Below are 27,633 nucleotides of genomic sequence, written 5' to 3'. Positions count from 1 at the left end.
AAAAAGGAACGTTTCTTTTTTTGCTGAATTTATATTCTACAGACCCTACTGAGTATTACCAACAATATTTTTTTCTGTGGAACTGTGGAACCCAGAATAGTTGCTCTGTAAGCCGATATGCATTCCATGTACAGTGATTTGACTTTGGAACATGTTTTAAAACCCAATTTTTACCCAAACTTAAATATGAACAAATATGAATCATTGTTAATGTTTAGACAATTATTTTTCATATCATTCATAATCACAGGTTATTGACACGTTTCTACTATTACGTGGGAGACTTTTATTTTGAGAAATTCCGTGACCCAGAAGTACTTTTCAAGTGTTGCTGACGAGACGCTGATAACCTACAGGATGCGTTTGTCTTTCATGCCGTGCCACGTGATGAAAACAACACCGCTTGCAATCTAGTGAATACTCCACTTGCATTATCTAACAATGTTTAAAATACAGTTGTTGAGGGTTTTTCTCAACGAGAGATTAACAGCTGCTGCCGATGAGATATTCGGGGTCGTTGAAAAAACGATAGCGGAGTATCAGGAGGAAGTTGTCCGTCTACAGAGGCTGCTCGACATTGTTCTTCAACCTGAGCCTGATATAACGTTAAAGCTACACAGAGCAGGTTTGTTAGCTACTCAATACGTCTTTCTAATTAAGGGGCGCAATAGCGACATATATATGGAGGTAAATCATTGACATAATGATTTGAGTGTGTAGAATAGTTTTATAGTTGTAAACACAATTTGAAAGTGTAACTGATGAGTTGTCAACATGAAATAATAATCTGTACAGTAGTTGTAAACACGTTCTCAAACGTGTAACTGATGAGTTGTGAACATGGGGGAAAACATGTGGTTGTAATGGCATTTGCAACCTATGATTCGCAAACGTGTAACTTAATATTTGCAAGCAATAATTGCATCTGTACACCTGCACATGTCAATTTCGCACGCTCAGAATTTTGGCAGGGAGAGACCTGTTTCTTCTAACCAATCAGATGAGGTTTTTGATAGACCAGCATACTCTACACTGGTTGGTTGGTGACAGCTCACTCGGGCTGTGTTGTCTGGCGCAAGCCCATGTCAATCACGACGTGCATTACTAGGTTACCACTGAGACTGCTTGCACAATGTCCACCAAAGAAGCCCAGCTGTTAGTTGTCATGGCCGGTAAGTTTAAATGTCTTTCTTTTATGGATAGGTAACAAGCTATTTTCTACTTTGTAATAGGTGTTTGAAAGCAATTGTCCAAGTCATTGTTGTTAAAGAGTTTAACTTTTACATTGTAGTCTGACGCTAGCTTCCGAAAACAAACTATTTTTAAGCTTGATTCTGTATGGAGCCACATAATCATTAGAAAATGAATCATTCACCTGCTAAAACCTAGCAACTGACATAAATCCCATGATTTATTGATCACCCAGTTAGATCTGGAGTTTTAGTAGAAGTCAAACTGAAGGTAGAAAATAATTTGTTAAATATGTAGGGATCGATGTCCCGTCTACGGATGGGACATCGATTGAGATGACATCGATTGAGTTGTTACTCAATTAGCATAATGTGTCAACAACGTAGTTTTTAGCAAGGGAAAAAAAACGTTTGTACATATAACGTAAACTCACCCCATTCCGTACAAATGTGCGCAACCGCAACATTCAAACGAGGCTACAAAGAAAACTAATGGGACTGTAGCGACTGTGTTGACTTCAAAATCTGGGGTGTGAACTAGGTTTCTATTCAAGCATTGATCGACATGGTAATGGCTCTATAGTATTGGAGAAAAGTAGAAAAAACAGACCCTCCGTTACATCGTGACTTGTCATGTCGTAACGTACAGCACGCATAAAGCAACTATTTCTGTCTTACAATCTCTCTCCACCAGGTGTAGCACTTCTCTCATCGTTTAAAAACAAGAAATGGACAGTGACGGGGTAAGGGGGGATACCTAGTCATTTTTTGCGTCATCATTGCATGCGATCATCATTCTCAAAGCCGCTGGTTACTTCTAAGATCACTTTAGCACCGCCCCAAAAACCGGATTCAAATTCGACACAAACCTTCAAATAGGTATGTAATGATACATTATATAAACTCTTTATAGTGTTTTATTTACATTTTAGAGGCGATAAGGTGATAAGTTGGACAGATCGAGTGAAAAAAAGCAATTTTCCCACACAACATCTCTCCTTCTCACTATCACGTATTAGTTTCGCTTCCCCACCCGCCATTTTTAAAAAGACCCGACGGGGCTCATTGCCTTGAATCATGCAGAAACGAGCAGCGTGGCGGTCATGTAATTGATTCTGTTGGAAAGGGGAGAAATTGTGCTTTACACTGGTATTGACATTACAGTTGATCTGAAAGTATTACATTTTTGGGGCGCTAAAATAAGGTCAATTGTACGGACCAAGGCGATGTACAAAAGTGAGTGAGTTTACATTAAGCTTTCTGCCCATATAAGACACTTAAGTTCTTGAGGAACTGCAATTCCTAACTGCATTGTCCAATTTACAGTAGCTATTACAGCGAAAAAATGCCATGCTATTGTTTGAGGAGAGTGCAGAACAACAAAACACTTTTTTCACTGCAACAGGTTTGATACATTCACGTATGAAGGTAAAATATTTACTTACATTCTGAAATCTTGCTCTGATTTGTCATCCTAAGGGTCCCAGAGATAACATGTAGTGTCGTTGTTTTAGATAAAATCCTTTATCATATCCTAAAACGGTCCATATAGTATGCACAATCTAAATTGTATTTCCACTTGTTCAACTTGCAAAGAAAGAAATCTGAGAAAATTCAAACGCTAAACGTTATTTCAACCAGTCAAATTACATTCGTATTTATCCCTCACAAGTGAAAAAGTAACCAACCTTTGCTAGATCAGTCTGCATTCAGTCAATCCACTGGGAAACCAATTTTAGCTAGGAAGGCATCATGGCCATATGGCATCATTGCGTGCCGATGACACGGGCTGTGTTCCCTTGATTGACTGTATCTTTGTCAAATGACCACCTATCATTTTGAAACCAAGCTAGCTAGATAGCCAATGCGCTGTGCTTTATGAGAGTATGTGGAAACCCTTTGTCCATTGCACAAACTTTCAGCTAACCTAGCGCGCCAGGAGGCTAGTTCTGTTTGGACATTTATGCGTAACCCGCTTCGACATATTCTTGCATATCTGTGAGTTATGAAAACGAAGTGTTTTGCAAATGTTGAACTTACAATATGGCTACTTTTACTGGAAAAGCTAAATGAAAGTCCAGGTATACAGATTTTGGACGATATTCTAGCAGAAATCTACCGGGAAAGTGTCATAGACAACAGCTAAAGGAGAGGACGCGAACATTACCGTAAACTGGTAAGTGAAATACGAGTCTTTATATTTATATTGTAAATCCGAAAGCCACAACATGTCAAAGTCAACATACAATGCACATTTGGGCTCCCGACTGGCACAGTGGTCTAACACACTGCAGTACCTGGTTCGAATCCAGGCTGCATCATATCCGGCAGTGATTGGGAGTCCCATAGGGCGGCGCACAATTGGCCCAGCGTCGCCCGGGGTAGGCGTCATTGTAAATAAGAATTTGTCCTGACTTGCCTAGTTAAATAAAGGTTAATTTAAAAAATATAAAAATAATTGGTTCACACACTTCACAACAGTGTTCCCCACTCTATATAATATATGTTTATAGATGTGTTGTTGTTTATTTGATGTATTGCTGAAATAAAGGTTAAATAAAATAAGTAATAAGTTCTAACAGATTTTTTTTTTGTGTGTGTGGTAAAGACCGACTTCAAAGAGACCACAGTCAAGTCCTCCATCCCCCACTTAGTCTGATTGCTGCTCTCTCTGGCTCCACAACAAACCCCCGCCCGGCCATCTAGAGGTGTGAATACCCAGCCAGCCTACAAGTGGAGGATGGTAAGTGCTTTACAGCAGAAAAGACTTGGGACTTGGGACCAGCAGCACAATCTTGTGTAGAGGGTGTTCTAAATTCTGTAACTGTAAATAGTGTGTACTATTTCAACATTTGTATTTTTTTTTCTTCATATTGTGTCTTTTGTGTTGTGTTCACTTATGACTTTAGATCAGTGTTGGCTGCTAACTTGGCCCTTATCTTAAATATTTCACTTCTGTGTTTGGAGACATTGGATCAGCATTCTTGTTGCGTCTCCTGTTAGTACATTTTATGTAGGGAAGCTAATGATCCATAATGTATGACATTCCTGGGAGTGTGTAAACTTGTATTTTTTATTAGCATAGCGTTTTGTATGTTTTCTATAGTTATATTCTTGAAATAGTTATATTCTCGCTTTACCAATTTGGCCACTTGGGTACATTTGGGCAAATCGTGAAGGACACCTGGGTGACTTCATACTAAATGTCATGGGGCGGCAGGTAGCCTAGTGGTTAGAGCGTTAGACGAATCCCCGAGCTGACAAGGTAAAAATCTGTCGTTCTGCCCCTGAACAAGGCAGTTAACCCACTGTTCCTAGGCCGTCATTGAAAATAAGAATTTGTTCTTAACTGACTTGCCTAGACTTCATTCTTGAAGTTATCAGTCTGAAACTTTGCACATACACTGTTGCCCTCTCGGGGGCACCATCTGAATTACACCCAGCTTCCTAGCTGAATGTGTGACCTTTCCCTTGCATTTCAAAGATGATGGTACAAAAAAAAAAGAATCTTGGTATTTTCTTTTACCAGATCTAATGTGTTATATTCTCCTACATTCATTTAACATTTACACAACTTCAAAGTGTTACCTTTCAGATGGTATCAAGAATATGCATATCCTTGCTTCAATGTCTGAGCTACAGGCAGTTAGATTTGGTTATGACATTTTTGGTGAAAAATTTGAAAAAAGGGTCTGATCCTTAAGATGTTGCTTTGACAATGGCTGCACTCTGTAAATCTTTAGCTACTGCCCTTTGATTAATGTAAAACTGTTTCTAAATAATTTACAAAGGTCTGTCCCCACTCTCCAGGCTGCAATCCACTCCCAGTTAGACTAGGTCTGTTCAGGCCCTGGGGGACGTGAAGGACACCCAGAACTCCTTGGAAAAAGCATCAACACCATTGACGACGTGAAATATGCTGGGATGCAACACAGTCCGTTGGCTCAGCTGTGGAGAACCTGAAGAATATCTTCTCAGGTATGTTAAGCTTCACAATTACATGCCACTTGAATGGGAATTATTGTTGTTGGCTCGCATTGCATTTGATGTTACACTGTACAGTTACAATGTATTTGTATATATTCATATTTCTCATCCCTTCCTGTGTGGTGCCTGAGATGGTGGCAGACACTCGGTTAATGATAAAGCAAGCTGAACTGCTGGAGAACCACTACAGTCTGATGAACCTGGAGTGCTCATGGAATGATCTCATGTACGGCATGGGCAGCAAGAACACGCACATGAACCTCATTCGAAAATATACTGAAGAAAAATAGAAACGCAACATGCAACAATTTTAAAGATTTGACTGAGTTTACTGAGTCATATGAGGAAATCAGTCCATTGAAAGATATTCATTAGTCCCTAACCTATGGGATTTCACATGACTGGGAATACAGCTATGCATCTTTTGGTCACAGATACCTTTAAAAAAAGGTAGGGGCATGGATCAGAAAACCAGTCAGTATCTGGTGTGACCACAAATTGCCTCATGCAGCGCAGCACATCTCCTTTGCATATAGTTGATCAGGCTGATTGTGGCCTGTGGAATGTTGTCCCACTCCTCTTCAATGGCTGTGCGAAGTTGATGGATATTGGCAGGAACTGGAACGCGCTGTTGTACACGTAGATCCAGAGCATCCTAAACATGCTCCATGTGTGACATGTCTGGTGAGTATGCAGGCCATGGAAGAAATGGGACATTTTCAGCTTACAGGAATGATGTATAGTCCTTGCGACATGGGGCCGTGCATTATCATGCTGAAACGTGAGGTGATAATGGCACAACAATGGGTCTCAGGATCTCATCACGGTATCTCTGTGCATTCAAATTGCCATCAATAAAATATAATTGAATTCGTTGTCTGTAGCTTATGCCTGCCCATATCATAACCCCATTGCCACCATGGGGCACTCTGTTCACAACGTTGCCATCAGCAAACCGCTCACCCACAAAACGCCATAACCGTGGTCCGCGGTTGTGAGGCCGGTTGAACGTACTGACAAAACAATGTTGGAGGAGGCTTAGGGTAAAGAAATTAACATTAAATTCTCTGGCAACAGCTCTAGTGGACATTCCTGCAGTCAGCATGCCAATTGCATGCTCCCTCAACTTGAGACATCTGTGGTATTGTTTTGTGTGACATAACTGTACATTTTTGTGGCCTTATATTGTCCCCAGCACAAGGTGCACCTGTGTAATGATTATGCTGGTTAATCAGTTTATTGATATGCCACACCTGTCAGGTGGATGGATTATCTTGGCAAAGGAGAAATGCTCACTAACAGGGATGTAAACAAATTTGTGCTCAAAATTTGAGAGAAATTTGAGAGAAATAAGCTTTCTGTGCGTATGGAACATTTCTGGGGTCTTTTATTTCAGCTCATGAAACATGGGACCAAAATTTAACACAGCGGTTCTCAAACTAAGGGCATGATATGAAAATGGTATCGTGGGAGAATTTCCAAAATCCTGGTAAAAAAACAACAACAACATAATAATATTGGCTTTGTCCCTCAAAACCATTGTCATGTGGTTAACCTTATTCTAAATGAAAATGATTCAAATCTAAAACTTACATTTCAACCAGAGAGCGCCCTTCGATCGTGGTGAAAGGCCGCTCTTGACCGTTGCTCTTGAATCATTCCCACGGTGAATAGCTAAGCCCGCTATGCTATGAAACCACTCACAATTGCAGAGACTTTGATATTACTGGCCGCAATTGATATGGTGAAAACAATGTGGGGAGAGGCAGAGGCACAGAAACTCACATCAATACCATTGTCAGATAACACTGTGAAACTAAGAATTGATGCTATAGCTAGCAATCAAGAGGACACTGACTGAACGACTCAACTCCCCACCTTGTGCTCTCCAAATGGACGTTAGCTGTGAGGGCCTAGATGCCCATGCATTGACTTTTGTTCGCTACATGTCGGGTGATGCTATTCCCAAGCATGAAATAGCACAGGGGATGTTCAGTGTGCTGCGTGGCTATATTGATGAAAAATCGATTGAATGGTGGGCTTTTGCAGAGATGGTGCTCCCTCTATCACGGGACGGTAAGCAGGCCTCTGCACTCAGAGGATATGCAAAACAATTCTACAGATGAGTAACCGAATCATCGAAATTCGTTTAACTGTGATCCTGGCTCGGTTGACATGCCGGTTAGTGAAATTGAACAGCTGATCGAGCTGGTATGTGACCGACTGCTGCAGACAACTCATTCACGTGTCACCATGGAGGAGTTTTGGTTCCTGGCTCAAAATACTGTGCCCTCTCCCTCCGAGCATTAAAACTCATGGTACGCTGATTTAGTACTCTTGTCTGCATTAAAAACAAATATCAATCCAGGTTGGATGTGACAGGAGAGATAAGGTGCAGACTGTCAACCACGCCCCCTGACTTTGAGAAGCTCCGATGCGACATGCTTCAAGCACACCCATCTCATTGGTGGTGGTGAGATGTCAGACTAATTTGCCATTGGCTGTCAAAGCCTCACATTAAAAGTATATGATGGTGAGTTGAGAATACAATCAGAAATACTGTTTGACTGTTTTTCAATTGACTGCCATAGCTCCAATAAAAAAAGTTATCATTAGCTGTTAATTATATATATATATATATATAATTTTTTCAAATGGTTGGGTTCGTGGGAATTTTCAGATATCAAAATGGAGTTGTGGGCCAAATTGTTTTGGGAACCCCTGATTTAACAAGTGACATCAATAAGGGATCAGAGCTTTCACCTGGTCAGTCTGTCATGGAAAGAGCAGGTGTTCTTAATGTTTTGTATAGTGTATTTGATTCTGTTGTGTAGAATACTAATTAATCATTATGTGATCGTCCTAGACATTGATTCAGCTTTTATCGACATTTACTAAACGGGCACCATTGTGAGAAGTGGCGGAGCGCCACTCAGGTGTCCTCTGGCCTCACTACACCCCTGGCGTCCCCTGCACCCAACGAGCAATTGAAGCGTAGCCAACTCTTGCCTTGTGCAAAATTTGGTGATGCAGAAACGAGAGACCATGTGTAGCTGTTTTATGAAAATCTGGGAATATTTTGGCCAGGGAAACATTTCTGATTGGTCTCAGGGAATGTAAAACAGGATGGCAGACTTTAAAAATGGGATTGAGTGAAGTAGCAGCAAATATGTTGAATGAGCATCACAGGTTTTTATTTCAACTTTATTTAACTAGGCAAGTCAGTTAAGAACAAATTCTTATTTACAATGACGGCCTAGGAACAGTAGGTTAACTGCCTTGTTCAGAGGCAGAACGACAGATTTTTACCTTGTCAGCTCGGGGATTTCGATCTTGCAACCGTTCGGTTACTAGTCCAACGCTCTAACCAATAGGCTACCTGCCGCCCGGGTGTAATAAACTTTATCTTTCAGTCTAATATGGCTATTTACTTACTTTTGTAGCTCTTCATCAGAAGCATGCTTTTTGTAAGTAGTTAGGAGGCCTAACTGTCCTCTTAAGTTAGCAGAAATTTAGCCCGGAGGGAATTGAGAAATATTAGTTGATGATAGGCTTATGACATTGGCCTATGTATCATCTTGCACTGCGCAGAATATCAGATCTCAACGATTGGAGAAGTGTTTAACATCACCATTAAGCTTACGCTACCTCATCCTTAAGATATACACTACAAAGGGTTTTTCTTTATTTTTACTATTTTCAACATTATAGAATAATAGTGAAGACATCAAAACAAAGAAATAACACATATGGAATCATGTAGTAACCAAAAAAGTGTTAAACAAATCAAAATATATTTTATATTCTTCAAAGTAGCCACCATTTGCCTTGATGACAGCTTTGCACCCACTTGGCATTCTCTCAACCAGCTTCACCTGGAATGCTTTTCCAACAGTCTTGAAGAAGTTCCCACATATGCTGAGCACTTGTCTGCTTTTCCTTCACTCTGCGGTCCAACTCATCCCAAACCATCTCAATTGGGTTTAGGTCAGGTGATGGTGGAGGCCAGGTCATCTGATGCAGCACTCCATCACTCTCGTTGGTCAAATAGCCTTTACACAGCCTGGATGTGTGTTGGGTCATTGTCCTGTTGAAAAACAAATCATAGTCTCACTAAGCGCAAACCAGATGGGATGGCGTATCGCTGTGGTAGCCATGCTGGTTAAGTGTGCCTTGAATTCTAAATAAATCACAGAAACTGTCACCAGAAAAGCACCATCACACCTCCATGTTTCATGGTGGGAACCAGACATGCAGAGATCATCCGTTCACCTACTCTACATCTCACAAATACACTGCGGTTGGAACCAAAAATCTAAAATTTGGACTCATCAGACCAAAGGACAGATTTCCAGGGGTCTAATGTCCATTGCTCGTGTTTCTTGGCCCAAGCAAGTCTCTTGTTATTGGTGTCATTTAGTAGTGGTTTCTTTGCAGCAATTCGACCATGAAGGCCTGATTCACGCAGCACTTATTTGGGCTGCAATTTCTGAGGCTGGTAACTCTAATGAACTTATCCTCTGCAGCAGAGTTAACTCTGGGTCTTCCTTTCCTGTGGCGGTCCTCATGAGAGCCAGTTTCGTCATAGCGCTTGATGGTTTTTGCGACTGCACTTGAAGAAACTTTAAAAATTCTTGACATCTTCCGGATTCAATAACCTTCATGTAATGATGGACTGTCGTTTCTCTTTGCTTATTTGAATTGTCCTTGCCATAATATGGACATGCTCTTTTACCAAATAGGGCTATTTTCTCTATACCACCCCTAACTTGTCACAACACAACTGATTGGCTCAAACGCATTAAGAAGGAAAGAAATTCCACAAATTAACTTTTACCAAGGCACGCCTGTTAATTGAAATGCGTTCCAGGTGACTACCTCATGAAGCTGGTTGAGAGAATGCCAAGTGTGTAAAGCTGTCATCAAGGCAAAGGGTGACTACTTAGAGTAATCTCAAATATAAAATATATTTTGATTTGTTTAACCCTTTTTTGGTTACTACATGATTCCATATGTGTTATTTCATCATTTTGATGTCTTCACTATTTTTGTACAATTTAGAAAATAGTAAAAATAAAGAGAAACCCTTGAATGAGTAGGTGCGTCCAAACTTTTGACTGGTACTGTATATGTTTTCATCAGTGCAACGTGCATGCAAGAGACCGGTTGGAATGTCTGACTGAAATACAGGACTAATCACCAACAACAAAAAGTGAAATTGGTGGGGTTTGAATTTGTTGATAAAATGCGGGACATGATTGTTTAGTTGCAGGACAAAGGACCAAAATGTGGGACTGTCCGCACAATCAGGGACTTGTGGTCACCCTAACTCCAGATAGATGGCATAGTAGCCCACACATGAATAGTAATGTTAATTATAATTGTATGGTCACAGTCTTGAAGTCTCATTACTTACAGGGCTGTGAAAACAATTAACACAATACTGGGATGCAAACCAGGTGCATGTTGGATCTTCTGGACCTTTTCCAAGCATGGAGGAACAAACTTGCAGCCGTTCATATCACTGAAGACCACTACTATATAGTGGTAGGATATGGTGCTAGTACTTCAGGGGAGTTGGGGGTGCAGAGGGGCTAGTAGAACAGAATGCAGCCTTTCTCACTCGGTAGCCAACTGGAGGCAGGCACAAAGCTAGGCCCCTCATGGTTCTCACTGGCTAATAAGACTGTCCTGCACCCTAATGGTAGGAAGGTGTACTAGTCAAACATAACGGTACTAAAACCCTTAAGACAAATGGCTTGAAACAGAGCAATTACACAGAACTCGGGTTGGTCTTGTGATGTTGGACTCGCCAATATCAATATTCCCCAAAGATTGTAAATGAACCACTTAAGTTTATACATATATATTATGACAGCACACCTATCATCTTAGGCCAATGGGTACAAATGGTATACAGATGGCATCAATGAAGATGAGTTACAAGTGAGTGTTCAATTCTGTGTCAGGCTCTCCAAATTGCTTTATTTGATCGACTTTCACAGAAGCCTCCGGGGTTTGTATCTTCTTGCCCGCCCGCCCTGTCCATCTGCAGAGCCTTGTGCAGCAATTCTCTGATGTTGGACTGTGGAAGAGTGGGAGAGTGTAAGCTTGTCTTTCTGCACAACTAAACCTTTTAATAACTATTATTATAATAATTGCTCTGCTCTGGGTGAACCATCTCCACACGAACACAATCAGATATATAAATGAGAGAACCATGTATGTGCTGTAATGTACTGTGGACATTTAGACAAACAGCAATGCCTGAATATACAGGGTGCACATGCATTCAATCAGTGACTTTACTCGCTCTGAAACCTAGAAGTAGTAGTTTCCCTAGCTTTAAAAGGGCCTCAGCTTTGTTGAGCGATAGGTAACAATGCTTTGTGGGTGACAGTTGTCAATGTGTTCAGAGGGTCCCTGGTTCGTGCTCAGGTTGGGGCAAGGAGAGGGACGGAAGCAACACTGTTACAGTACATACAGAAACAAACACCCATTCACAGATAATCAGAGAGAATATATAATGTATTGGTGGTTCCCATGTAATGCAGGCTGGCTAAACAAACATACTTTTGCATTCGGAAAGTATTCAGACCCCTTGACTTTCCACATTATTACCTTACAACCTTATTCTAAAATGGATTAAACCTGGAACCATCCCTACGGTGAAGCATGGTGGTGGCAGCATCATGCTGTGGGGATGTTTTTCTGCGGCAGGGACTGGGAGACTAGTCAGGATTGAGGGAAAGATGAATGGAGCAGGAGCAAAGTACAGAGATCCTTGATGAAACCTGCTCCAGAGCGCTCAGGACTTCAGACTGGGGCGAAGCTTCACCTTCCAACAGGAAAACGACCCTAAGCACACAGCCAAGACAACGCAGGAGTGGCTTCGGGACAAGTCTCTGAATGTCCTTGAGTGGCCCAGCCAGAGCCCGGACTTGAACCTGATCGAACATCTCTGGAGAGACCTGAAAATAGCTGTGCAGCAACGCTCCCCATCCAACCTGACAGAGCTTGAGAGGATCTGCAGAGAAGAATGGGAGAAACTCCCCAAATACAGGTGTCATACTCAAGAAGACTCAAGGCTGTAATTGCTGTCAAAGGTGCTTCAACAAAGTACTGAGTCAAGGGTCTGAATAATTATGTAAATGTAATATTTTTGTTTTTAATTTTGAATAAATTTGCAAAAAATTAGAAAAACCTGTTTTTGGTTTGCCATTATGGGCTATTGTGTGTAGATTGAGGGGGGACATTTAAAAAAATATATATTTTAGAATAAAGCTATAACGTAACAAGATGTGGAAAAAGTCAAGGGGTCTGCATACTTTCCGAATGCACTGTATGATTGGACTGGTGCCCAGATCACTGATGCTACATTAGCCACACAGAGGGCAGTACAGACTTAGTTTTGTAGGTATTAATTGAGAACCCAGGTGAGGGACACAATCTTGTTGGCTGTCAGATCCTCTGCACCCTCATGGACACAGTTTTATGGTAGAGCTTGAAGAACCTGTCAAGGTGTTGTAATGTTTTAGGAAGCACTGCAGCAGAGTCATTGCTCACTTTGGCTTCCAGCCTTGCACATGGCGCGCTGCAGCGCTATCCAGAGTTGCTTGGCCTGGTTGTCCGACAGGCCCTACACCTTGCCAAAGTAGTTTCAAACTAGGTTAATGTTGTGCGGGTTCTTGCTGCCCATGCGGTAGTGATCGTACATGAGGTCATTCCATGAGCACTCCAGGTTCACCAGCTTGTGCTGAACCTCCAGCAGTTCATCATACTTTGTCATTAACGGAGTGTTTGCCACCATCTCAGGCACTGCTCTAGAAGGGAGGAGAAATATATATACACACACAAATACATTGTGCCACATCAAATGCAATGCAAGCCAACAATAATTCCCAATCAAGTGGCATGCAACGGTGCAGCTGAACATACGTGAGAAGATATTCTTCAGGTTCTCCACAGCTGAGGCTAGCTGACTGGGTTTTCAATGGTGTTGATGCTTTTGCCAGTGTTCTGGATGTCCTTCGCATCCCCCGGGGCATTGTGGAGCTGACGGGGTCCTTTCGGGAGTGGATTTCAGCCTGGAGACAGACAATTTGTAAACGGTTTAGATAGCTTTGACATTGGCTGACAATGTCAAACCCTAAATAAATTATTTTCTACCTTCAGTTATGCTTCTACTAAAACACCAGATCTAACTGGGTGATCAATAAATCATGGGATTTATGTCAGTTGCTAGGTCTTAGCAGGTGAATAATATGTTTTTAATATAATGATGCTAGCCAGCTAGCTATGGCTCCATACAGAATCAAGCTAGCTAGCTTAAAAATGTTTGCAAAATAACTTTGACACTAGCTATCGAAATTGACTAGGTAGACTACAACGCTAGTTACAAACGCTTAATAACAATGGCTTATAGCTTCCAAAAACATATTACAAAGAAGAAAAAAAGCTTGCTACCTAGCCATAAAAGAAATACATTTAAACTTACCTGCCATGACAGCTAACAGTTGGGTTTCTTTGGTGGACTTTGTGCAATCAGTCTCAGTGGTAACCTTGTAATGCACATTGTAATTAACAGGTGGTTGCGTCAGACGATCACAGCCCATGTGAGCTGTCACCAACCAACCAGTGTAGAGTATGCTGGTCTATAAAAACCTCATCTGATTGGTTAGAAGAAACAGGTCCCTCCAAGAACTCCTGCTCTCTCTATCCTTAGTAATTGCTGTTTGCACATCTACAAATATTTTTGTCACGGTAGGGCGCTAAAGCACTGCCAAAAGTCTGAGCACACAAAATTGACATGCGCAGGTGTACAGAATAAATAATACATTTGTGAATGCGATCACAACTACTGATTATTATTTCATGTTCACAATTGATCAGTTACACAAATTTTGTTTACAACTACAAATCTATTCTACACACTCAAATCATTATGTCAATGATTTACCTCCATACAGAGATCTTTATATAATGAGGAGATGCTCATGTCTTCGACCTAACAAAGGTAGGAAGGCAGGCGACAAGTTTAGGTCCATAGTAAGCCCATAGAAACGCATTGGGATTATTTTGGACAGATCTGAATTGCATCCGGTTTACACATGCTCGCTAGCACTCAGTGTGTACAGGGAGAAGCATGAGCAGTGATGATATCACGTCATCCAAAAACATGCCAGACATTGGATGAATATAAAATGTTAATATCTTCGTCGGCTGTGAGTGTTACATTTTTAAAAATGTCCCGTTATCCCAACTGTTACAACGAGAAGATTTAATTACTGCTATTTCCGGCAGCTATGTTCAATCATCTCGCTGTAACATTTGGGATAATGGAACAATTCCGAGTACAACGCAATTTCTCATCCCTGGATTGAGGAATGTTGTCTGAGCCATATCTCTCGCCAGCTCCGCTGTGTTAATTTAAGCTAATGGCCTGTCAAACCCTGTAGTGCAGCTGTCATCAAGTGTAAGGTGTCGGATCCGCTGGGTTTTGGATAAACAGAAAATAAGTTCTGTGGTAAACACAGGTTTAGGAGATCTTTAACCTCAGACCTTATTTTTGGCATTTATCCTAAAAACCCATTCACCCATGAATTTCCCCTATAGGAGTGGCCAGGGGAGTACGAGTGACTCTGACATTAGGGGTAAGTAGGGTTGCAAAGGGTCGGAAACGTTCCATTAAATTTACGGTACATTTTTTCCGGAAATTTTCCATGGGAAATTAAGCCTGGAAATGTTGCTTAAATTCATAAAAAAGGTTAGCTTATAACAGTGAACATTTTTTGTGGGATACACATAAGGCAATTCTAGGTCTTGTGGCATATTTTGGTTAAACTATCATCAATTCAATGGAATTGCAACCCTCTGCATGCACAGTGCATTCTTCCATCACATGTGCAGTGCACTCTTCCATCACAGCTGATTCTCAAGATCTTGCACACTAATGAGATGCTATTGAGCCCACACTACTACACTGTCTAAGCCAAGGACTACATGCTTTCTGGTAAGTTTTGATTACAATACTGGGTGGAGTGAATATATTTTATGACATACATGATTTTTTGTTAACTAGTAAATAGTAGCCTACAGCAAAGTGTTTAAATCATTTCTAACTTGTTAACAATTTCAGCTAGATAATTTTTGCTACCATGTGGGTTTTAGCTTGCTTGAGCCTGCTAACTGAGGAGTGTTAATTCACCTGTTTCCATACTAGAGGTCGACTGATTATGATTTTTCAACGCCGATACCGATTTATTGTAGGACCATAAAAGGCCGATACCGATTAATCGGACGATTTTTATATATATATTTGTAATAATGACAATTACAACAATAGTGAATGAACAATGAACACTTTTATTTTAACTTACCGTAATTGCTGGACTATTAAGCGCACCTGAATATAAGCCGTACCCACTGAATTTTTTACAAATATGTATTTTGTACATAAATAAACCGCACATGTCTATAAGCCGCAAGTGCCTACCGGTACATTGAAACAAATGAACTTTACACAGCCTTTAAACGAAACACGGCTTGTAACAAAAATAAATAGGCTTTTAAACGATAACACGGCTTGTAACAAAAATAAATAGGCTTTAACGAAACACGGCTTGTAACAAAAATAAAAAAGAAATAGCAGTAAACAGTAGCCTACCAAGAAAGTCAAACTTCATTGCGGTGGCGATTGTTTTGGCTTTCAGTCGGATCTGCACAGTTCCAACGTCTTATCATCGACTCATTAAGGCCAAGCTCCCGTGCAGCAGCTCTATTTCCTTTTCCAACAGCCAGATCGATCGCCTTCAACTTGAAAGCTGCATCATATGCATTTCTCCGTGTCTTTGCCATGATGAGGGTGACAAAATGACTACCGTAATCAGAATGATGGCAAGTTTGAGCGCGCTCGATTTACGTCACATTATGTGACGGTGCTCAGTTTTTTGGCGGCATGAATCTTGTGAAAAAAAGAAGAAAAAAACATAAATTAGCCGCGTCATTGTATAAACCGCGAGGTTCATAGCGTGGGAAAAAAGTAGCGGCTTATAGTCCGGAAATTACGGTAATATAATATTTTTTTTATTTTTTATTATGAAACATGTTCAATTTGGTTTAAACAATGCAAAAACACAGAGTTGGAGAAGAACGTAAAAGTGCAATATGTGCCATGTAAAAAAAGTTAACATTTAAATTCCTTGCTCAGAACATGAGAACATATGAAAGCTGGTGGTTCCTTTTAACATGAGTCTTCAATATTCCCAGTTAAGACGTTTTAGGTTGTAGTTATTATAGGAAATATGACGCGTCGACTATTTCTCTATACCATTTGTATTTCATATACCTTTGACTATTGGATGTTCTTATAGGCACTTTAGTATTGCCAGCCTAATATCGGGAGTTGATAGGCTTGAAGTCATAAACAGCGCTGTGTTAGGTAATATTGCCTGCTAACTTGAACTAAATATGCAGGTTTAAAAAAAATATACCTCTGTGTACTGATTTTAAGAAAGGCATTGATGTTTATGGTTAGGTACATTTGTGCAACGATTGTGCTTTTTTCGCGAATGCGCTTTTGTTAAATCATCACCCGTTTGGCGAAGTTGAAGTAGGCTTTGATTCAATGATAAATTAACAGGCACCACATTGATTATATGCAACTCAGGACAAGCTAGTTAACCTAGTAATATCATCAACCATATGTAGTTAACTAGTGATTTGTAACGACGTGCGCTGAGAGTCGGGAAGCAAGTTCAGGGAGTGAGTGTTTTTAATAACTAAAAACAACATAATACAAAAATAAGAAACACGAACATCACACAGAACTGACACAGGAACAGAAACAATAACGCCTGGGGAAGGAACCAAAGGAAGTGACATATATAGGGAAGGTCATCAGGGAGGTGATGGAGTCCGATGACGCGCAGGTGCTCGTAACGATAGTGACAGGTGTGCACCATAACGAGCAGCCTGGGGACCTAGAGGCCGGAGAGGGAGCACGTGTGACATGTTATGTGAAGATTGATTGATTGTTTTTTATAATATAAGTTTAATGCTAGCTAGCAACTTACCTTGGCTCCTTGCAGCCACAAGGTCCTTTTGATGCTGCACTTGAGTAACAGGTGGTCAGCCGCCACGCCGTCTCCTCGTGGATTGCAATGTAATCGGCCATAGTCGGGTCCTAAAAGGCAGATTTACCGATTTGTTATGAAAACTTGAAATCGGCCCTAATTTATTGGCCATGGAGATTAATCGGTCGACCTCTATTCCATACATGTTTCATTTTAAAACATTTATCTTACCTGCTTAACTATTTATCTGTACATGGAATTGTATATATTTTTTAAATATATAATTTCCTCCCTAATCTTTACAGGAAAATGCCGCGGGCGCTATCTGATGTGTGGAGACATTTCACTGCAGCTAATGTAGAACGAAAAGCTGTGTACATTTGCAAATATTGTGCCAAATCATGTGTGAAGAATGCAACAAAGATGCAGAATCATCTGGCCAAGTGCATAAAGTTCCCTCAGCGTTCACAACAAGCAACCTCTGACAAAAGTCCCTCTACTTCTATTCGAGGTGAAAATGATGAATCAGACACCTTATTGATAGCAACAGCTCACGGTCCTCCTGGAATCAGAAGTGTTTTTGACTCAGTGGATGAACGTAGTCAGAGAAATGCTGATGAATGTCTTGCTCGAGCTGAGTATGCAACTGGTTCACCTCTGATGCTCACAGGCAATGTGTATTGGAAGAGATTTCTGAATGTTCTTCACCCAGCATACACCCCTCCAACCAGACATGCTTTATCTACTTATTTGCTGGATACAGAGTTCAAGTGAAGGTCAAGCAAATCATAGAGAGAGCAGACTGTATTGCAATCATCTCTGATGGGTGGTCGAATGGTCGTTGGCAAGGAATAATTAACTACATCATCTCCACCCCTCAACCAGTATTCTACAAGAGCACAGACACAAGGGACAACATACCAGTCTCTACATTGCAGATGAGCTGAAGGCAGTCATCAATGACCTTGGACCACAGAAGGTATTTGCACTGGTGACAGACAATGCTGTGAACATGAAGGCTGCTTGGTCTAAAGTGGAGGAGTCCTACCCTTACATCACACCCATTGGCTGTGCTGCTCATGCATTGAATCTGCTCCTCAAGGACATCATGGCACTGAAAACAATGAATACACTCTACAAGAGAGCCAAGGAAATGGTTAGGAATGTGAAGGGTCATCAAGTTATAGCAGCAATCTACCTCCAAGCAGAGGAAACTGCAGTTCTGAAATACATCAAAAAGCGTGAAGACTTCTGCCTGAAGCCCATACAGGCTGCAGTATACATGTTGGACCCAAGTATGCTGGCAAGAGCATCCTGTCTGGTGCAGAGATCAACAAGGCCTATGGTGTCATCACTACCGTGTCTTGCCGCCTGGATGAGGGCAAGGTTCTTGGCAGTCTGGCAAAGTACACTTCCAAGCAAGGGCTTTGGGGTGGAGATGCAATATGGCAGTCGTGCCAACATATCTCATCAGCCACCTGGTGGAAGGGACTTTGTGGATCTGAGGCTGTTTCCCCTGTTGCCTCCATCATCCTCCAAATCCCAACAACATCAGCCACCTCAGAGCGCAACTGGTCCTTGTTTGAGAACACACACACCAAAGCACGCAACAGACTGACCAATACAAGGGTTGAAAAATTGGTGGCCATCTGGGCAAATTTGAGGCTTTTTGAGCCTGACAACGAGCCATCCTCAACAAGGTTGGAAAGTGACAGTGAAGATGAGGCCTCAGTCTGATGGTCAAGAGGTGGACATTGAGGTCCAGGGAGAAGACATGTGAAGCCTGAGAGGAAGACAACCAAAGCTTTAGTTTCTGGACTATCATTTTACAGATGTATGTTAAAAACGTTTTGGGAGATGCGATGGATCATTGGGGATCATTCAATATTCCCTTTTGTTGTTCAGTGAAATCATCCCATGTGAAGAGTCATATAATTTTATTAAAGTTCAATTTCGTAACAAATATATATATTTTTTTTTCTATTGGAAGGATTTAATCATTTGCAAATTTGTCTACTTATGATAAGGTAAAATGTTTATGTTTCTGTCTCCATATGAGATGGTAAATATATCCAATGTAAAAAGCATTTAAATGGTGTTAATATTAATTTGCATATATTTCCGTTATTTCCCATATATTCCTGTTAATATTCCCCAAAATGTGAAATCCTAGGGGTGAGACACACCTTGCTACGGGGTTCTGGGGGCAAGCCCCCAGACTTTTTTGGTTTGTTGAAAAACAGATTTTAAATGCTAATTTCTAGTGACTTTTGAGAAAAGTATACAGGCAACAGAGAGAATGTTCTTTTTTTTTTGTTAATTTCCTGCAATTCTACTCATCTTGCCATAGGGCGTAGAGAACAATTCGCAGTTTTACAGCTAAATTCCTTAAATTCTACACATTTTGCCATAGGGTGGTGAGAAATGTGTGCAATGTTTTTGGTTATGATATTGAGTGACAGTGAATAACAAAATCAATGGGGGCTCCCCAGTCGGTAATTCAATAATGAGTACTACAAGTTTAGATTGGTAAATTAGTCAAGCCAGCTAAAACATGGGCTAATTGAGTGACTGTCAGTGACTGACATAACAAGATTTATTTTATTTTTTAATTACACCTTATTCTACTTTTCTAATTTTCAACAGTAAATTTAGACCCTGACTTTTAAACTGTGCACCGTAATCCAATGTTATTTAACGCTTTTACTACCTACTTGTGCTTGTCCTGATTGTTATAGAGTTGGATTTGGAATCAATAGTTTTTTAGATTTTTTAAAATTTGAGTCCCTTGCAAAAAAGAACGCATCGTGCAGCTCTTTCTCCGTTAACAAACAAAGCCTCCCTCGGCAGGTTGGGTAAAACGCTACTAAAAATAAACATACCGATTTCAGGACCCAAAGAAAAGCTTGCAGCTATACGGCACAAACATAGGTACAAATAAATAATTAAAGAATGGACATTTTCAAGTATAGACCCTAAGCGACTCAATGTCGTTGGTGGACACTCATCGCAACTCAGATTTCTGCCACTTAAAACTAATTTCTTGCATTTCAAAAAAAATTGACATGACCCATTGCCCTTCTAACCATTCATTTTTTTTAAAGAATGGCACCATGTTCAAAAGTTGTGGCTAAATCACTGTTGGCTCAAGTTGAACACCATAGTTTTATACCCTCAGCATATGATCAAATGATGTGCTCAAAACAGGAGTTGCGTAGGCCTTTATCTGAAGGAGGAGTTATTGGCTAATTCATGTGAATTTTAGGCTGCATTTTGTGATGACATTGATCTATCAGGTTTGACAAGCACCTTTATTAGGGCTCTGATTGATAACAACTTTTTAGGGATGGTGAAAGTCAGAGGCAGATGTGGCAGACCTTTACAGTGCTGAAGTACAGTGCAATCCTCTGAATACTAAGCATTTTCTGTGTAACATTAATTCCCTATTAACTAGGGATGGGAATTTGAAATCATTTCACTATTTTAATAATATCATGTTTTTTTTTTTCTCTGTTGAGATGATGTTCGCCATCAGAACTGATTCTGTTTAAAAAAAACTTTCTGGTGAGTGTTTTTAATTGATCAGTGTTAAGTCTTGGAGCCTCCGTTGGTGCACAGCTGTAGGCTAATCGCTATTTGAAGTTGGGAAAATAGCATACAATTGTCATGGCTGAATGGAGGGCTAAATGCGGTATGATAGTAAAATGTATTTATGTAAAACGCAACCCATATCCCATGAGACAGAAAATGAGCTTGAAAATAAGTAACTTTGTGCGTCCTTAGAACTGTAGGCTACATTTACAGTGCGCAACTGTAAACAATGTACTGTCAAAGATACGTGACATCTGAAGCAACAGTAGCTCAATGCGCCTTATAAATAACACAAATATACACTACACCTGCCCGTCGAACATCTCAAATCCAAAACCCCTTTGCTGCTATAACAGCCTCCGCTCTTCTGGGAAGGCTTTCCACTATATGTTGGAAAATTGCTGCGGGGACTTGCTTCCATTCAGCCATGAGCATTAGTGAGGTCGGGTGGTTAGGCTTGGCTCGCAGTCTGCATTCCAATTAATCCCAAAGGTGTTCGATGGGGTTGAGGTAAGAGCTCTGTGCAGGCCAGTCAAGTTCTTCCACACCAATCTCAGCAAACCATTTCTGAATTGACCCTGCTTTGTGCACAGGGCATTGTCATGTTGAAACAGGAAAGGGCCTTCCCCGAACTGTTGCCACAAAGTTGGAAGCACAGAATCATCTAGAATGTCATTGTATGCTGTACTGTTAAGATTTCCTTTCACTGGAACTAAGGACTCCTAGCCCAAACCATGAAAAACAGCCCCAGACCGTTAGTCCTCCACCAAACTTTACAGTTGGCACTATGCATTGGGGCAGGTAGCGTTCTCCTGGCATCTGCCAAACCCAGATTAGTCCGTCGGACTGCCAGATGGTGAAGCGTGATTCATCACTCCAGAGAACGCGTTTCCACTGCTCCAGAGTCCAATGGTGGCGAGCTTTACACCACTCCGGCTGACGCTTGGCATTGCGCATCTTAGGCTTGTGTGCCGCTGCTCTGCCATGGAAACCCATTTCATGAGGCTCCCAACTGTAGTGAGTGTTACAACCGAGGACAGATGATTTTTACCCACTTCAGCACTTGGTGGTCCCATTCCGTGACCTTGTGTGGCCTACCATTTCGTGGCTGAGCCATTGTTGCTCTAGACATTTCCACTTCACAATAACAGCACCTACAGTTGACCGGGGCAGCTCTAGCAGGGCAGACATTTGACGAACTGACTTGGCATCCTATGGTGGCATCCTAAGACGGTGCCACATTGAAAGTCACTGAGGTCTTCAGTAAGGCCATTCTACTGCCAATGTTTGTCTATGGAGATTGCTTTGGTGTGTGCTCGATTTTATACACATGTCAGCAATGGTTGAGGCTGAAATAGCCGAATCCACTAATTTAGAGGGTGTCCACATACATTTGTATAAACTCAGCAAAAAAAATAACGTCCCTTTTTCAGGACCCTGTCTTTCAAAGATAAATCATAAAAATCCAAATAACATCACAGATCTTCATTGTAAAGGGTTTAAACACTGTTTCCCATGCTTGTTCAATGAACCATAAACAATTAATGAACATGCATCTGTGTAACGGTCGTTAAGACACTCACAGCTTACAGACGGTAGGCAATTAAGGTCACAGTTTATGAAAACTTAGGACACTAAACAGGCCTTTCTACTGAAAAACACCAAAAGAAAGATGCCCAGGGTCCCTGCTCATCTGCGTGAACGTGCCTTAGGCATGCTGCAAGGAGGCATAAGGACTGCAGATGGGGCCAGGGCAATAAATTGCAATGTCCGTACTGTGAAACGCCTAAGACAGCGCTACAGGGAGACAGGACGGACAGCTGATCGTCCTCGCGGTGGCAGACCATGTGTAACAACACCTGCACAGGATCGGTACATCCGAACATCAGACCTGCAGGACAGGTACAGGATGGAAACAACAACTGCCCGAGTTACACCAGGAACGCACAATCCCTCCATCAGTGCTCAGACTGTCCGCAATAGGCTGAGAGAGGCTAGACTGAGGGCTTGTAGGCCTGTTGTAAGGCAGGTCCTCACCAGACATCACCGGCAACAACGTCGCCTATGGGCACCAACCCACCGTCGCTGGACCAGACAGGACTGGCAAAAAGTGCTCTTCACTGACGAGTTGCGGTTTTGTCTCACCAGGGGTGATGGTCGGATTCACGTTTATCGTCGAAGGAATGAGTGTTACACCGAGGCCTGCACTCCGGAGCGGGATCGATTTGGAGGTGGAGGGTTCTTCATGGTCTGGGCCATCATCGGACTGAGCTTGTTGTCATTGCAGGCAATCTCAACGCTGTGCGTTACAGGGAAGACATCCTCCTCCCTCATGTGGTGCCCTTCCTGCAGGCTCATCCTGACATGACCCTCCAGCATGACAATGCCACCAGCCATACTGCTCGTTCTGTGTGTGATTTCCTGCAAGACAGGAATTTTAGTGTTCTGCCATGGCCAGCGAAGAGCCCGGATCTCAATCCCATTGAGCACGTCTGGGACCTGTTGGATCGGAGGGTGAAGGCCAGGGCCATTCTTACCAGAAATGTCCGGGAACTTGCAGGTCCCTTGGTGGAAGAGTGGGGTAACATCTCACAGCAAGAACTGGCAAATCTGGTGCAGTCCATGAGGAGATGCACTGCAGTACTTAATGCAGCTGGTGGCCACACCAGATACTTACTGTTACTTTTGATTTTGACCCCCCTTTGTTCAGGGACACATTATTCAATTTCTGTTAGTCACATGTCTGTGGAACTTGTTCAGTTTATGTCTCAGTTGAAGCTTATGTTCATACAAATATTTACACATGTTAAGTTTGCTGAAAATAAATGCAGTTGACAGTGAGAGGACGTTTCTTTTTTTGCTGAGTTTATATAATGTATGTCAAACAGTGTTGGGAAAAAATTACCATGTAAACGTAAACGACTAAAACTAGATATAAAGTATGTATATTCTTAAATAAAATCACCAAAATAAAAACCAGTGAGTTAGAATCTAAAATTACCCGCATGGCATGGGGCCTCCATTGATTTTGTTATAATGTTTGAGTAACTCAGATAGCATAAGCCATGGCAAAATGTGTACAATTACAGGAAATATGCTTTAAAACTACACATTTTCTCTCAGCCCCATGGCAAAATGTGTCAAATTGCAGGAAATATGCTTTTAAAAGTGCAAATGTTCTCTTAGCCCCATTGCAAAATGTGTAGAATTGCAGAAAATTAGCTTCAAAACAGCAATTTAATGAAATATGCTTTAAAGTGATTTGAAATACATCAGACAAATATTTTAAAGTTTAGGAAAGCAGACAAAGGATCATCAGGCAATCATTGTGTATTTCATCTTTCTTACATGCTGACCAGACCGGACGCATCGTGTGCGCGAGTGTTGAAAAATAAATGTACACATACATGTTATTCAATCATTGCACCCACACTGCTCGCTGACATGCGCGAACTTGGTTCTTGGTTCTACTTGGTTCTATTTGTGACGCTCAACGCACTGCAAGTCCTGCCTCTCCCATCTCCTCATTGTTTTTTAGGAGCATATACCCACGTGGGTGATTGAAAGATGAACTGAGGTCCACACTCCAGTCAGTTGTGGTAATGCACTTTAAACTTGGTTGCCAACTGCCATATTAAGTCCAAATAAGAAGAAGCCTGAAGGAGGAGAGATGACTAGAAACAAATTCGGTTTACCGTTTTATCTGTGGATAAATTGTCGGAGTAGAGGACCTTGTGCATTTCAGGTAAAATAATAACCCAATGTTTATATCCCAGGACAAATGAGCTAGCTAGCTAAATTGCCATAAATGTTTAATGCTTGTACCCAAATTAATATAATTGGTTCAGAGTTTGCTTTGATATTTCAATCTTCTTTTCCTGATCACGTCTGGTGTGGGTGGACAAAATCAACTTGCTCGCGATGGCGCATGTGCGGAAGATCAATTTATTTCCCCCAGTCGTTCTGTGCAGTCTTGTCACAGTCCCTTCTAAGTCCTGTGTGACTTGTGAGTGTTGTAGAGGGAAACAGAAGACACATATACAGGTAACTGACAAAATAATGGAAACACATGAGTAAATGAGGGATACAAAGTTGCTTCCACACAGGTGTGGTTCCTGAGTTAATTAAGCAATTAACATCCCATCATGCATTAATAAAAATGCTGGGCATGCCATTATTTTGTCCCATTATTTTGACTACTATGGCTATGCCTGCATAGGATGACAATGCCCCCATCCACAGGGCATGAATGGTCACTGAATGGTTTGATGAACATCTAAACCATATGCCTTGTCCATCTCAGTCACCAGATCTCAACCCAATTGAACACTTATGGGAGATTCTGGAGTTGTCCCTGAGACTGCGTTTTCCACCACCACCAACAAAACATCAAATGATGGAATTTCTCATGGAAGAATGATGTCGCATCCCTCCAATAGAGTTCTAGACACTAGTAGAATCTATGCCAAGGTGCTTTGAAGCTGTTCTATTAAGACTCTTTATGTTGGTGTTTCCTTTATGTTGGCAGTTACCTGTATGTTCCTGAGTCTTAGCTTTCAGGGATGGGGTCATAATTGCCAATAGCCCAAACCGTTCAAACATTTCATAGAAAGAAAATCACAATTGCATCAATTAATTTCCCCCAGTCATTCTGTGCGGAGTCCTGTGCAACTTATGAGCATTGTAGAGGGAAACCGAAGACTCATATGTTCCTGAGAATCTTCGCTTTCAGTGATACTCGTTAGTACCGTGGCAAGTAAACAAAACACGAAGTGGATGTAACTTCTTTAAGAAAACAGCCCTGATGTTGTAAACAAACATCTTTATGTTGTCATCCAGAGTCACATTGATTTATTTCCCAATTCAAAGCACACTATTTTACATACAGCAGGTTTTTAAAGGACCAAACACTTTGGTAAGTGTAATATTAAAGTTAGCGGGTAGGCCTAAATGTAATAATGTCAGCATTAAGTTCTCCGTTTCATCCTTTCTCCTTTCCTCCAGACCTCCAGCAGCGTACTCTCTCTGTATCTGAAGAGGAGGTTCCCTCTGAGCAGCAGCACTGTGAGCAGGAGTGGAGCCCCAGTCTGGGAACGGAGGACACAGAGCCCATACAGATTAAAGAGGAAGAGGAGGAACTCAGGACCACTCAGGAGGAAGAGCAGATTCATGGGTTTGAGACTGATACTAAAGACTCCATATTCACTGCTGGCTGTGTGAAAAGTGACTGTGATGAGGACCCAACTCATCCCTCACAAGCCCAAGAGGAAGGAAATGGCAAGAGAGACCCTACAACTGAACAGATCACAACACAACCTGATGGAGAGGACTACATAGAATCAGAACCAACCAGTGTCTCCCAGCCCCTCTCTGCAGTAAATCCAGACTGTTTTGCAGCTCAGACTGAAAACATTGAAAGTGTAGGTGGTATGGATACTGGAGGACCTCTGTCAGGTTTTAAGCCAGTCATATCAAAGAGATCAGAGATGGCAAAAGGACAAAAGTCCCGTATCAATACTAAGGGTCAGACATCGACACAATTCTCCCTCCTGAAATCACCCAGTCAAAGTCATGCTACTTCCTATTGTTGTTCCTGCCCTGTTTGTGGTACATGCTTCAACCAGAATGAAGATCTGAAAAGACACATGAGGAGCCACACAGGAGAGAATCCATATTATTGCCATGATTGTGGCAAAACATTCATTCGGAGTGGACATCTAAAAATACATATGCGGATTCACACAGGGGAGAAGCCTTTTAATTGTCGTCATTGTGGCCAAGGATTCAACCAGAATGGAAATCTAAAAAGACACATGAGGATTCACACAGGAGAGAAACCTTATCACTGTCATTTTTGTGGCAAAGGATTCTGCAACAGCAGTAATCTGAAAAAACACATACGGATTCACACAGGTGCAGGGTTTGGGTCAATTCCAATTTAGTTCGAAATTCCAATTCAATTCTTGAATTCACTCAAGCAGTGGAGAATTTACATTGGATTCAATTCAAATTTCAACAATCTTTAAGTTATGGAATTGGAATTAGACTGTTGAGTTGGAATTGTAAAAACATTTCATCTTTGGAATTTAATGAAAATGTATGGAATTTATGCACTTAGAATTTTTTTATTGCAGGATTTGTTTTAAATCATTTCAACTTGTCTTTATATATTTACACTATAGCTGTCTGAACAGTGACATGATCAGCCAGAAAGAAGCCTAAATGAATTTAATTCAAATTTGTCGAATAGGGGATAATATTGAATTGGGAATTGAGTTCTTGGAATTTACCTAACATTAGAATTGGGAGGACGGTAATTACTGACCTGGAATTTGAATTTAATTAAATGAAATTTACAGGGAGAGGGAATTGAATTAGAACTGAATTTGTGGAATTAACCCCAACCCTGTATGGGGGGAGAGAAGCCATTTCACTGCCCTGATTGTGGCAAAACACTAATGCTACAGCTCGATCAACAAATTAATTCACACAGAGGAGAGATAAGATTGTTACTGCCCTAATTGTGGCACAGGCTTCAATCCGATTGACCATCAAAAGTTACACGAGGACTCACACGGGAGAAATGATATCATTGCCGTGTTGATGACTGATGTTTCAGGAATTACATAAATCCAAAAAGTACTCACATGGGAGAGACAATTAAGATGCAATGATTGATATGCTTAAGTGGGCCCATTCATAAAAATGAACCTTGTGAAACATGTATTTTTTCTTCATCCAGGGATGGTGTGTTTTATTCACAACATAATAAATGTTGATAACCTTGTTCA

General features: G+C 41.2%; 1 protein-coding gene and 3 long non-coding RNA genes across 7 annotated transcripts; 2 read left to right on the top strand and 2 right to left on the bottom strand.

The window, feature by feature from the left end:
- Positions 1-373: 373 nt before the first annotated feature.
- Positions 374-27,633, top strand: LOC120052414 (zinc finger and SCAN domain-containing protein 21-like). The gene is made up of 2 exons (XM_038999301.1): positions 374-625; positions 25,847-27,633. The coding sequence occupies exons 1-2, from the start codon at positions 442-444 to the stop codon at positions 26,782-26,784; spliced, it is 1,122 nt and encodes a 373-aa protein (XP_038855229.1). The 5' UTR covers positions 374-441; the 3' UTR covers positions 26,785-27,633.
- Positions 2,419-5,646, top strand: LOC120052416. Its single transcript, XR_005477372.1, has 4 exons — positions 2,419-3,366; positions 3,799-3,933; positions 5,001-5,168; positions 5,309-5,646. It is a non-coding gene; the product is annotated as an uncharacterized LOC120052416 (long non-coding RNA).
- On the bottom strand, positions 11,028-13,870 carry LOC120052415. Of its 4 annotated transcripts, none has more exons than XR_005477368.1 (4): positions 13,675-13,870; positions 13,116-13,264; positions 12,744-13,000; positions 11,028-11,262 (listed from the first exon to the last, which is right to left on the bottom strand). It is a non-coding gene; the product is annotated as an uncharacterized LOC120052415 (long non-coding RNA). The 4 variants fall into 4 exon arrangements; XR_005477370.1 differs by having other exon boundaries at positions 12,893-13,000; positions 13,675-13,835; XR_005477369.1 differs by lacking the exon at positions 12,744-13,000 and having other exon boundaries at positions 13,675-13,807.
- On the bottom strand, positions 16,933-17,462 carry LOC120052418. Its single transcript, XR_005477373.1, has 2 exons — positions 17,252-17,462; positions 16,933-17,158 (listed from the first exon to the last, which is right to left on the bottom strand). It is a non-coding gene; the product is annotated as an uncharacterized LOC120052418 (long non-coding RNA).

This window comes from Salvelinus namaycush, chromosome 8 (genome assembly GCF_016432855.1).
Source record: "Salvelinus namaycush isolate Seneca chromosome 8, SaNama_1.0, whole genome shotgun sequence".
NCBI lineage: Eukaryota > Metazoa > Chordata > Actinopteri > Salmoniformes > Salmonidae > Salvelinus > Salvelinus namaycush.
This window is presented reverse-complemented; position numbering and strand designations above follow the sequence as displayed.